We start from the raw sequence: 12842 nt of genomic DNA, 5'->3' as shown, positions 1-12842 counted from the left end.
TTTATGCAAAAGAATCAAACTAGAGAGAATACATGAATCAAGAAAGTATTTCTCTAGATTGAACAAAGATGATTGAATGCTAGATTCAAATCATCCAAATGCAAATGAAAGCACAAGAGTGAAGAAGACAATGCTTTCTCTCTCTAAAGTGGGCTCTTGTATCTCTTCTTGCCCTAGAAAAAATGAAAATCAAGCTTATATATGGCCAAGCAAGAAAAATCCTTGAGAGCCCTCTAAAGGCGCTCTTAGCACGCGTACAAGGGCCTTACTCGGCTAAGGCACTACTAAGGCTCTCTTAACACGCGTGCAAGGGCCTTAGTCTGGTAAGGCGCTGCTAAGGCGCTACTAAGGAGCAAGCACTTAAAAAGGCCTTAGACAAAATTTCCCTTCAAACAAAACAAGGCCAATAATATAAGGTTAGTGCATAAATGATATTTCATAAAAGATTAAGACACCGAATAGCTTTAATGATGCATGGAAAAATATTAAGCTAAATGCACATGAGATGCATATACCTTTCCAAGCAAAATGCACGGCACGGCCTTCGTGATCAACTCTTGAACCAACGGGCGGAGTATCTAATCTAGACAAAATAAAATCACCTCCAAACCCAAATGGAAAAAGAATAAATACAGACTCCAACGGTTTGTCTCATCCGGAAATTGCCAATAATCATTAACAGTATTGAGAGGACTAACCGCCTTCACCCGTCGGTGCTGTATGGGCAGGATTGTGAAACCCCTCATGTCCGCCTGCCGCTAAGTATAAGGCTCTGCGCTGCCCTTTAAAGATTAAATTGCACCTTTCTCTAACAGCAATCACTGTTAGGTGAGTTGGTTAGCACCTGATCCAACAACACCCTTCTGTAAAGAAGTTAATCTCCAATTTGACATGCTTCGTCAGACGCTTTCGAGTTTCAATTGGGTCCAATTCAAGCATGTGAATTTAATACCATGGTGCTGGTGGTGATCATCTGCATACAGTTAGTTACCAGCAGCCAACTGTCATTACTGACTCGAACGTAATTCCTAAACCATTAATTTCCAACCCAAGCACTTAATTTCCAGTATAACAAAGATATTGTTGGTTTTGATTTCAGTGAATACCCAGAGAACGAGGTAATTCTATCAGCAAAGTAGCTCTATTTTCTACCCAAGCAGATTCTAATCAAAGACCAGAAATGAAGCAACAGTACTCAACGAGAAGCTATAGACGGAGCCAGGGGTACATCTGGCACATACATTCCGAGGATTGGTTGGTGATAGTTCACAGGTGACCTTTCACTTTGCGACACAGATGTTACCTCGGTGATGTATGTACAATGTCTTGAGTTAGATTATTTTCGGGACTACCAAAATTGTGACATTTAAGTTGTATTCTTTTTAAAAAAAATTTATATACGCTTTTTCCCAGCGAAGCAGCCTAGCTTGTTCATTTGGAGGTTCTTTTTGTTCTATTCCTTTTGTCAGCCTAACAGTTGTATATGTTCTTTAGTACAGTATGTTATAAGATTGAGGGAATGGGCTAAGATGAAAAGTCATTTGGGGCTTTGCTGGTGAACAATGGTGCTACGGAAATAGACATCTAGACAAAATTATTCTTCCTCTTTCCAAATTAGGAATCTAATGATGAAGAAATATTTGTACGCTTTCTTCTTTTCTTTTTCTTTAGGAATACATTCTAAACTTGATGAGAGGTCTATTTCTTTAGAGAAATTGTTAGAAATCATTCCAAACTTGACGAGCGGTTTAATTAGATGTAAATTTTGTCCAATTTCGTACTATTTTAGACGAAATAGATTGCAAATCAGAAAGTTGATGAGACAAAATTGTTGTTTACATAATTTAAGAACGAAGTAGAAAATGTGGATAATTTAAAGGATAAAAAGAAAAAAAAAATCGAGATAGAAATTTGAGGGAAAATGCTTGTATCGGTACAAACTCGCTTGCCATCCTACACGTGCTCTCGTTATTACGCCTACACATTAAACGGTAAGTCTTGGACAGTTTTGGAAAGAGGGTAAATATTTGAGTGCACCAATTAAACTGTGAGTTGATATGAGCTACCTCGAATAACTGTCGTTGGGCTTATATCTTTACATCTCACTTATTGACCAAAAAAAGAGAGTTATACTGTACGTGAGCCTTCTAGATATAGATAGAAGGAAAATCAGAAACCATTTTCACCCTAAACTCTAGCTACCGCGCAGCTTGATCTCATTGATCAAATGGAAACCCAAATCCAGCCAACTGAAATGAGCCTAACATCAACGATCAGTGAGAATATCGGCAAAGGTGCCCAGAAAACCAAAATCTTCTCTTCAGCTTCCATTTATAGGGTGCCCAAATATCTTCGTAAGATCAAGAAAAGCGCCTACACTCCTCGCCTCATCGCTATCGGCCCTCTTCACCGAAATGACAAACACCTGCAAACACCCATGGAACACGTCAAGATGTGCTACACGGATGACCTGGTTTGTCGACTGACCGTAGGAATGAATGACCTGAAATTAGCGGAGAAGAAAAACGCGGTGTTACAAGAATGTGTAGCGGAGATGAAGAAGTTGATAGATGATGCAAAGAAAAGCTACGCAGAAGACGTCACGTTGAATGAGGAAATGTTGTTGGTCGATGGTTGTTTCATCCTCGAATTTCTCTACAGATCACGATCACTCGAACTTAAGAAGCCTACTGATGGAGGAGACAATAGCAACTCAAAGGTAAGGAAGCTTAAAGCATCAGCTCTTTTATCATTTGGCAAAACTTAATCATGTTTTTTGAATTCCCTCATATGGTACTTTTAGCATGCTTTTTAAGTAGCTCAATTAAAATACTCTTCATACTAGTGCATGCTTGCTTTATATACGTGAAGATTAAATAACATTTATTTTCCTTTGAGGGTGTGGACGGTATATGATTTATCCATGGTTTTGGTGGCAACATCGTTCGGAATTCAGATCATTGACTAGTTTGTGATGCCATCGTGCCTGAATTCATTTTATTTTATTTTTTGGTCGGCAAAAGAGAAATTTTATTCAAAACACGAAAGGGTACATCGATCAAGGGAAAGAGTAAGAAAGCATCACTATTAGAAACATACATCCTAACGAGGTTGGCACCTATGTCCTAATACTATCATGTGCAAACCACAATCCCAGGAAGAAAGAAAAGGAAAGACATCCAATAAAGTATTGGACGTACCCCAAAAAATACAATCACAAAATTAGATCCATATACTAAATTTTGATCCTCCTGATTCCATCCAAGCTCCTCTTGAAATCCTCAATGGAATAATCCTTGATGTCAAACATTCCTTTTATCCAAAAATCCATTCTAGTCTTGACCAAGTCGCTCAGCTCTTCCACATCTTTTGAGACATTGTTGAAAATAAAATCATTCCTTACTTTACAAAGTGTCCACAAGACTGCAAAAAAACATGTCTCCCAAAAGAACTTTTCTAAATTCTTAAATCTGTGAGAAAACCATCAATTCATGAGCAAAGATAAAGAACAAGGACAAACTCATGTTGTGTCCCACCACCTAATGATTGAGGACCAAAGCTGCCACGAAAGTTTGCAAAATAGGAGCAAATGCACTGGTGACTCAATATGCAGAGAGCAAAAAGGGCACAAATCATTACCTGAAGCAAAGATTCCTCTGCTGCACAAAATGGATCTTGTTGCTATTCTATTTTGGAAGGCCTGCCAAATGAAAACTTCAATTTTTGGGGGACATAAGTTCCTCCAAATCACACTGAGCCACCCATTTTGATTTTCCATCTGGTTTTCCCATTCTACATAAGCTGAGCTTACTGAAAATTTTTTGTTGGCATTCCACCTCCATTCCATAATATCATCTCTGGACCTATCCATCGGGTATCCTTGAAGTTTCTGAAGAAGCCTCTGTTTTTGCTCTTCTTGTCACATACGTAAAGGTCTTTTGAAAAGCAGATTCAATTCCAAGCAGGTTCTTCTCCCTCTTGTAGCATGTCTTTTATCAAAGAATTTTTCTTTAATGATAATAGGAACAGCCTAGGAAATTCTTGTCATTATAGAAACAGCCCGAATTCATTTTATTATTTGTAATCTTTTGTCATTATTTAATAAAAGTCTTTCTTTGCACTTTGCCGAGCAAAAAATAATAATTATAACAAACCCTTAACAGACACAGAGTTGATATTTTGACTTTTTATAATGTAGCATAGATTTTCGTAAAATCCAATGCTGATACTCCTAGGTACTATCCTGAGATTCCTCATGATTTGTTTTCTATATAACGATCAACACTTAGACTCTCTTGCAGTATATCAACACTTACCCAACGAATCTAACAATGTGAAAAATAATAATCTAAGCATATTCATTGATCTGATTAACTGGAATCAGCAAAAAAGAACAAACACTTTTCCAATCCCTAACCTTTGCATGAACAAACTCAAACGCATTAAACTTAATAAAATAAAAAAACACCATTCAAAATATCAATGAAAATAAAAAATGATACATAACAACAAAAATGTGTGCCTCAATGAGATATATACAAACAACACAAGAAAATATGTCATATTCAAAAAAAGAGCAAGAATGCAAAAAGAGAAGAGTCTCCCCAAAGTATTCAAGAATTTTTTTTACTCAAACGTATATAATATTTTAGTTGATCGATCATAGGATCTAATTATAATATCAAATTAATCCAAATAAATTTAGTAGATAAACAAGGATGTACAAATTTAATTACAATGATTTTGCATTTCCAAAAGCAGGAACAAGAGACAGATCCTATTTTTGGTAATAATATGACCATCTGGACCCTAGAAAACGACTTGGTACTCCTCGAGAACCAAATTCCTTTCTTTGTGCTTGAGAAATTGTTCCAGCTCACGGTGGGTCGGATCCAGGATCGCGTCGACAAGAACTGGTCGCTCACCGATTATGTGTGGCAGTGCTATGGGAAAAAGATGAGGCGAGTAGGAAATTCCACCAATGCGAAAACTTCATGTTTGCCCAGGGATTGTGTCCTACGGGTTTATGGCAACGAACAGGACGACCCTAAAACAGAAAAAGAAAAAGATCCAAGTGCTGGATACTATCATATCCTGCATAACCTACACGATCGTTACGTTCCTCGTGATCATCAAACAGTACAGGAAGATATTGCAGAAATGCCTTCGGCATCAGAACTTTACTTTGCAGGAGTCAAGTTTGTTCCCGGGCCCGATGCAGGAGACAGTCAGTTCAAGTTCAAATTCACTGAACCTAAAGGCCTATGGTGGTGGTGTTGTAGGGCTCGTTTTGTAATCCCACCACTCCAGTTAAACGACGACACAGAGTTATACCTCAGGAACCTCATTGCCTTTGAACAGTACTGCCCTGGCGTTTCGCAGGGCGTTACGTCCTACGCGTTCGTCATGGACATGCTTGTGAACTCTGATAAAGATGTCGAAGGGCTTGAAAAGGTCAAGGTCATCCGTAATTGCCTGGGTGCCAGAAAGGACGCCACCGATCTATTCAACCAGCTATGCAAGGAAACTGCACTTGGAGACCGAGAGTTCGTTTTCGCTGAAACGTGCATCGAAGCCACCAGGTATAGCAAGCGCTTTTGGCCGAAGAATATGTTACAATTGAGACGCACGTATTTTGCTTCTCCGTGGACGTTCATAGCTTTCATTGTTGGCTTCATGGCTTTTGTCATATCTTCGGTTGAATTCGTCCGCAGTTTCCTCAAAAAAGAATAAGACAGATGTGGCTGTGGCTGTCGGGAAACGAAGAGATGGGGTTAATCAATAGAAAATTGATATTCACATTCTTTTTTCTTTTTTTTGTTATCCACAACTTCTTCTTTTTTTGTCTTTTAACAAAAAAAAATACATACACTTTCACCACTAAAAGAGAAAACAGGGAGGGTGAATAAAAAAAAAAAAGGGAGTGTAATATGAAGTAGTAAAGTGTTGCATCAATAAATAAGTACCGTGTTTGTGCGGTTGAATATGTATGAGAGAGAAAGGGGGGATGGATCGAATCAATCCGCTTTGGGGGTTTTCGTTTCCCCTCATTGTTTATGTGTGTGAGGTTGAGAGATCGAGTGTGATCAGATGTGTGGTGTTGTATTATTTTGAAAGTAGTAATAATATGAGTGTGTGTGTAGTGTTGTATTATTTTGAAAGCAGTAATAATAACATTTTGTCATTAGCCAGTCTCATAGTTTACCGATTGTGCAAATTTGCTCAACCTGTTCAAGCGCAACAGCTCCATTTGGCTTTGCTTCAACATCGTATTCGAGTCTATGGAGAGATTTCAGAGCAATTGTGTGAGTTCGAAACCTTTCAAGGGTGAAGTACTTATGTTTGTTGGTGCAACAAAAATTGCAAATTAAAAACTGTTGGAAATTGGGGTATATGGAGGGTCACCGAGGCAACTGAAAGGTCTTTTTTTTCGGTTCATTGTATCTGGACAAAACTCTGATTTCCAGCTGTTACAGATGGTTTATTCCCCCTAGATGGCAGAATTCATTCTTGGATTTAACTCCAGCGGTTACAGAATTAAATCCTGATGTGCAGCTCTAGAGTCACCTGTGTGGCTATTTATCTTGTATCCCGTTTTCAGAAGTTCTTCACGAGTTCACAAGTCATCCAACATTCTAATTATATCGTTCTTGTGTGTGAGAGAGGTAGACGTTAGTTCAATTCGCCAAGGCGGCTTTCCGGTGGTGTTCCGATAGCCGTGGTCAAGTCGTTCTATCTTGGGAGACAGACGCTGGTCAACCTCCAACACCTAACGGTGGGGAGGTGAATAAGATTTAAGCTTGTTGGAAAAAATACAATCGACAATTTTCAGAAATCAATTCCATTACAAAATAACAAAATTATCCTTCTTTGGTTAAGCCATTTGCTGGTGAATGGTGGCTACGGAATAAACATCTGAACAAAATTATCCTAACTCTTTCTAGATTAGGAATCTAAGGCTCATTCCACACTAACTAAAATAAGTACTTATTTTTTGAATTAAAAATGATATATTGTGGAAGAAATATTTGTCTCGTAAAGAAAAAAATAAGTACTTGAAAACAGGCCCAGCCCTAAGTTTTCTGGGGCCCTAAGCGACCAAACAATCCAGGGCCCTTCACATTTACAAATGAAATATTTTCAAAAGATACAAATCGTCCCAAATATAAAACTTGCAACTACTTATATATATGGTAAGGTGACAGAAATTACTTAACATTACAATAACTAATAAGTATCACTTGAGCATTGCTCTTCTTGCATTTTTAGAGGGGCAAATAAATAAATAAAGCTTCCATGGCCTATTTTTGCTGCGAAATCATTTTCAATGGATAATAAGGCTAACCCATTCAACCTTTCTTGTGACATGGTTGGAGCTGGCCGAAAAACTTCGAAAGCTAAAGATAGTGCCTACACCCCTCGTCTCATTGCTACCGGCCATTTTCACCTAAATGTACGACAAACAACCCACCAAAAAAGTGGGTGGGGAAGAAACTTCATACAAATTCAAATTAATACTCTTCATACATAAATTTAAAGAAAGACAACTCACAAACATGCAAACCGAGGGGAAAACCCGGCCCGTTGGGGTTCCCCTCTTTTTCTCTCGTCTCACTCTTTGCCCTTCTCTCTTAATGACTAGAGCATGTAGATAGTACTCTCCAGGAATGAAGCAAGTGGTGGAGATGCTTTCCGAAGAAGTTATTGACGGAGCCTGGGGTACATCTGGCGCATACGCACCTCTCAAGGATTGGTTGAAGTTCACTTCGCGGGTGACCTCACTTTGCGACACAGATGTTAATTACCTCGGTGACGTATGTATACTATAATCTTGAGTTAGATGATTTTCGGAACTACCAAATTAATTGTGACGTTAATTTTAGTTGTCTTTTTCTTTAATATATACACTTTTCCCCAACAAAAGAGCCTTGTTCGTTTGGATATTCTTCTTGCTATATTCCTTTTGTCAGCCTTACAGTTGTATATGGTCTTTAGTGTGTCAAGTAAGAGTGAGGGAATGGGCTAGATGAAAAGTCACTTGGGGCTTTGCTTTTTTACTTTCTGCAACTATTTCAGCCAGAATATGTGGTTTCTCTCACATATATGCATCTTTTTCTTACTTTCCTTATCTATCAGTCTATCATTTACTGTTTGGCTTTAATTGTTGGTTGAGCCATTTGCTGGTGAATGGTGCTATGGAAATAGACATCCGGACAAAATTATCCTTCCTCTTTCCAGATTAGGAATCTAATAGTGAATGGTTTTTTCGTCTCTTCTTTTCTCACTTTAGGAATACATTCTAAACTTGATGAGCAGTCTATTTTTAGAAATCATTCCAAACTTGATGAGTGGTTTAGATGTGAATTTCACAAAATTTGAAACGAGAGAAAAGGATTTGAATAGAAAGATGCATGAATTATGAGAGTTCACCTACACCTTTAGGGAAAGAAAAGCAAGACAAAAATTGCAAAAGGAAAAAAAGTTTCGAAGAGGACATATTTTTCCTTCCTCTCCAAATTAGGAATCGATGAAGAAATGTTCTTCACTCTCTTTAGGATTAATAGTCAGAAATTATTCAAAAGCTTCGCGAGCAGTTTGTTTCTCTTTAGGAATCGTTAGCAATCATTCAAACACGATGAGTAGTCTATGTTTCCATCATTTATTGATTTGTCTTTAAAAAGTACGTAAAGGGACAAACAATTTGTGACTTGTGAGAGAAAATATTTGCACACTTTACAATCAACTTCATAATTTCTTATGAAGACTCGAACTCTTGATCTGGTGGTACCAAAGTTGTTCATTGATTTTCTACTCTTAATTTTTTATGCCCATGTTTTCCCTATATTTACCAAAAAATGGGGGACTTTACAAGATATTTTTGAATTTTTATTTTCTTAGACTCTTTTTGTTATGAATTAGAACATTATACGAACATTTTACGGAAAACAACTTGAAATTGAATGGATATCTAAAGGCTTTTTCCTTTGTTGGATGGGGAAGAAAAGGAGGAAAATTGCAAAAAAATTGTTTTCCTTCCTCTCCCCAAATTGCAAAAAAAAAAGAGAGAGAAGAGAAAGAAAGTTCTGAAGAGGAGGAAAATTTTTCCTTCCTCTCTCCAAATTAGGAATCTAATGATGAAGAAATGTTTTCCACTCTCTTCTTTTCACTCTTTAGGAATCGTTAGAAATCATTCCAAACTTAACAAGACATTCATCTTAAAAATCGTTAGAAATTAATCATTCCAAACTTCACGAGCGGTCTATTTTTCTCTATATAAAGAAGGCCAGCTAACAGTGCACCAATTAAACTCTGAGCCTTCTTTATATAGGGAGGGTCTTTCTTTAGCTCAAACCCAAACCTCTACCACCAAGTATAAACACAACTGCAACTTGATTTCGTTGATCAAAATCAATTCCACCCAACTGAAATGGGTCAAGGGGAGGATGACTGACGGCGGATTTTTCAAATGGACTGAAGAAAGGTAAAAAGGGATAAAGGGATAATCGCTCACCACCCAAGTTAGAAAGCCAACGGGATACAGATATCACCACCCGAGGATTTAACTAGGGATACAGAATGTAGAGATCGCTCACCACTCAAAGGAATCCACCTAAGAGATACAGAAACGATGAACAAGAAGAATTATCTTCTCACAAGCCAAAGGCTATTTTAATTCAAACACTCAAAACTACCATTTCATTCATTAGATAAACTATTTATAAGCTTACAAAGATGACTCTTCAAGACTAAATAATAAATACTCGACATTTTCCAACACAGACCTTCCAATTCCTAGACCACAACTTACTAGATACTTTAAGACACATATTAAAAAGGACTTGACCAAAGACTAATTAAAATATGTGTTTGACTCTTGAAAACATCAAAAACCACTTGGAAACTTAAAAAGACTCTTCGATTGACGCAATGACTTCTTGAATAATTTCATGGACTTTGACCGACATCAATGACAATGATGAGGAGGCTCTTCAGCGCCTTACATTAACCATCGCCGAAAAAATCGGTGAAGGTGCCCTGAAAATTGAATCCTTCTTTTCCTCAGCTTGCATTTACAGGGTGTCCGAAAATCTTCGTAAGCTAAATGAAAGTGCCTACACCCCTCGCCTCATCGCTATTGGCCATTTGGCCCTCTTCACCGAAATGACGAACACCTCCAAACACCCTTGCAACACATCAAAATGAGCTACACGAATTACCTACTCTCTCGATTGACCACAGGAATAGAGGACCTGCAGGAGTTAGCAGAACAGACAAAGTTAAGGGTGCTACAGAAATGTTTAGCCGAAATGAAGACATCGTTAGACGATGCAAAGAAATGCTACGCAGCAGAAGTTACACTGAATGAGGAAATGATGTTGATCGATGGTTATTTCATTCTTGAATTTCTCTACAGATCACACAATGGCAACTCAAAGGTTAGGAAGCTCAAAGAATCAGCTCTTTATCAGTTGGCAAAACTTAATTAAACTTGTTTTTTCCCCCTCAATTGCTACTTTTAGCATCCCTTTTTATCAGTTGACAATTTTTTGACAAAAAAGAAAAAAAAAAGTTTTACAAAAACTTCTTACAAAAAATTTTCCTCGCGGAATGTGTACCGTTTGCAAGGAAAAATAATTTTGTCTCTGGATTTCGTCCCGTTTGCTAGGCTAGTTTTGTTGAAGTGTAAGTATCAAATTCATCCAAATAATTTGTTAGATAAAACAGTTATATAAATTCAATTAATGATTTTGCATTTCAAAAAGCAGGGACCAAACACAGATCCTATTTTTGGTAACACTTTGACCTTGTACGACGTGAAAAATGATTTGGTACTCCTGGAGAATCAGATTCCTTTCTTTGTGCTCGAGAAATTGTTCCACCTCACGGTGCGTCGCCTCCACAACAACAAGAACTGGTCGCTCACCGATTATGTGCGGTGGTGCTATGGCAACAAGATGAGTCCAATACGAATTCCAACAACAGTAGCAGTGGTAGCTCCAAAACTTGGTACTGTTCGCCCAGTGACTGTATCCTTAGGGTTTTCGGCAACAAATCGGAAAATCCTACAACAAAAGAAGAAGGAAAAGAAGAAGAAGAAGAAGACCGTAATGCTAATTACTTTCATTTCCTCCATAACGTACATGCTGGTTACCTTCCGCTTAAAGTTCAAACAACGCAGAAAGCGTTAATTAGCGAAGGAGTACTCATGCCTTCGGCATCAGAACTCAAGTACGCAGGAGTCATATTTGTTCCCGATGCATCAGGAAACAATCTGTTCAAGTTCAAGTTCAGTGAGCCTAAAGGCCTATTGTGGTGGTGTCTTAGGGCTCGTTTCGTAATCCCACCACTTGCGATATACTACGACACAGAGTTGTACCTCAGGAACCTCATCGCCTTCGAACAGTTCTGCCCTGCCGTCTCAAAGAACGTTACGTCCTACGCCTGCGTCATGGACATGTTGGTGAACTCTGATAAAGACGTCCAAGTGCTCGAGAAGGCCGGAGTCATGCGTAACTGCTTGGGCGCCACCGCGGACGCCACCCATCTGTTCAACAACCTGTGCAAGGAGATTATTTCTGAACACTACTTTGCTGAGACGTGCACGATAGCCACCCAGTACAGAAGGAGTTTTTGGCCGAAGAATATGATACTTGTGAGACGCCAGTATTTTGCTTCTCCGTGGAAGTTCATAGCTTTCTGTGTCGGCTTCATTGTTTTTGTCATGTCTTTTGTTGGATTCGTTGATAGGTGCGTAAATGTTCACATTAGCGCCCCTAATTTATCTTTGTTAAGTCTCATTTATATTATTATTCGGAGCTTAATGCTTAATTTGTGTATTATAGGTATTTGGAGGATTTGATAGAAGAATATGCGAAATTGAAATATTAAATGGTGTTCGACGTTGGGCCATTCGAATTCAATCAAGTGAAAGGTCTGGACTGGAATTGGAGTAATGGTTCGCAAGTTAAATTGGCGGAATTAATGTTCACTGAAAATAAAGAATTGGGCTTGAATTTATTTTATTACATAGTGGGCCAAATTAAATGGTGGGCCAAGGCTTTTACAAGGGAAGTCACTGCAGTACTTTATAAAAGGAGAACAAGGGCTGCCGTGAAAAGAAATTTTTTTGGTTTCAATAGGTTTGATAGTAACGGACGAGACTTCGGCAGCTTTTGGAAAAGCAGGAAGGCTGCGAAGAGTGACGAGTCGTACGGACGAAACAAGGAACAGGGCTGCCTGAGCTTTTCGTTTCGGAGTTTAGTTTTCTTTCAAGTATTATTTCTTTCAAGTTTTTGATGTTTTATTTAATTATTCGCACTCTGATAATTCGTTTTAATTTTTGTTCTTTATAAAAGTTGTTCGTTTGTTCTTATTTAACTTAGATCTTTTGTTTGTTTTCTATCTCGTATTTAGAATCATGTTTCAAATTAGGGTTTCTTTTGTTTATTGTTTAATAATGAGTGAGTAGTCGTATGGGTAGAGTTGCAGGGTGATTAGCACACCGTGATTAGTTCGGACACTGCTCCTTTTATCAAACAATGTAAAAATGATTTTAGATTGGAAAATACTTCCCGCGGACGAACTCGGGCATCGTCGGAGTCCATGTGAACGGGAGAATGGGGGTCCAAAACTCGTTCTTCGCTGCGCATGGGTATACGGCGACTATACGGTCTCGCATCTTGCGGGGTATCTTTTTTAATCTAAAATTAAACGTTTTTAAGAATTCCAACAGAGCAGGTTAATCCGGACCAATTACAAGTGCTATGAACCCTACGACCATACCTCCTTTTAATTATCTAAAAAGTTCAATTATTTCGTAAGTTTAGTTAATCTCAATCAAA

The 12842-nt window shown here is 38.2% G+C and overlaps 2 protein-coding genes across 2 annotated transcripts; both read left to right on the top strand.

Annotated features, from left to right (window-relative positions):
• Positions 1-4794: 4794 nt before the first annotated feature.
• LOC131327926 (UPF0481 protein At3g47200-like) lies at positions 4795-6561 on the top strand. Its single transcript, XM_058361046.1, has 3 exons — positions 4795-5713; positions 6144-6327; positions 6468-6561. Exons 1-3 carry the CDS (start codon positions 4795-4797, stop codon positions 6559-6561), a joined length of 1197 nt encoding a protein of 398 aa, XP_058217029.1.
• Positions 6562-10199: 3638 nt separating this feature from the next.
• Positions 10200-11189, top strand: LOC131325969 (uncharacterized). The gene is made up of 2 exons (XM_058358493.1): positions 10200-10436; positions 10767-11189. Exons 1-2 carry the CDS (start codon positions 10200-10202, stop codon positions 11187-11189), a joined length of 660 nt encoding a protein of 219 aa, XP_058214476.1.
• The last annotated feature ends 1653 nt before the right edge of the window (positions 11190-12842 follow it).

Source organism: Rhododendron vialii, chromosome 5a (assembly GCF_030253575.1).
Source record: "Rhododendron vialii isolate Sample 1 chromosome 5a, ASM3025357v1".
Lineage (NCBI taxonomy): Eukaryota > Viridiplantae > Streptophyta > Magnoliopsida > Ericales > Ericaceae > Rhododendron > Rhododendron vialii.
This window is presented reverse-complemented; position numbering and strand designations above follow the sequence as displayed.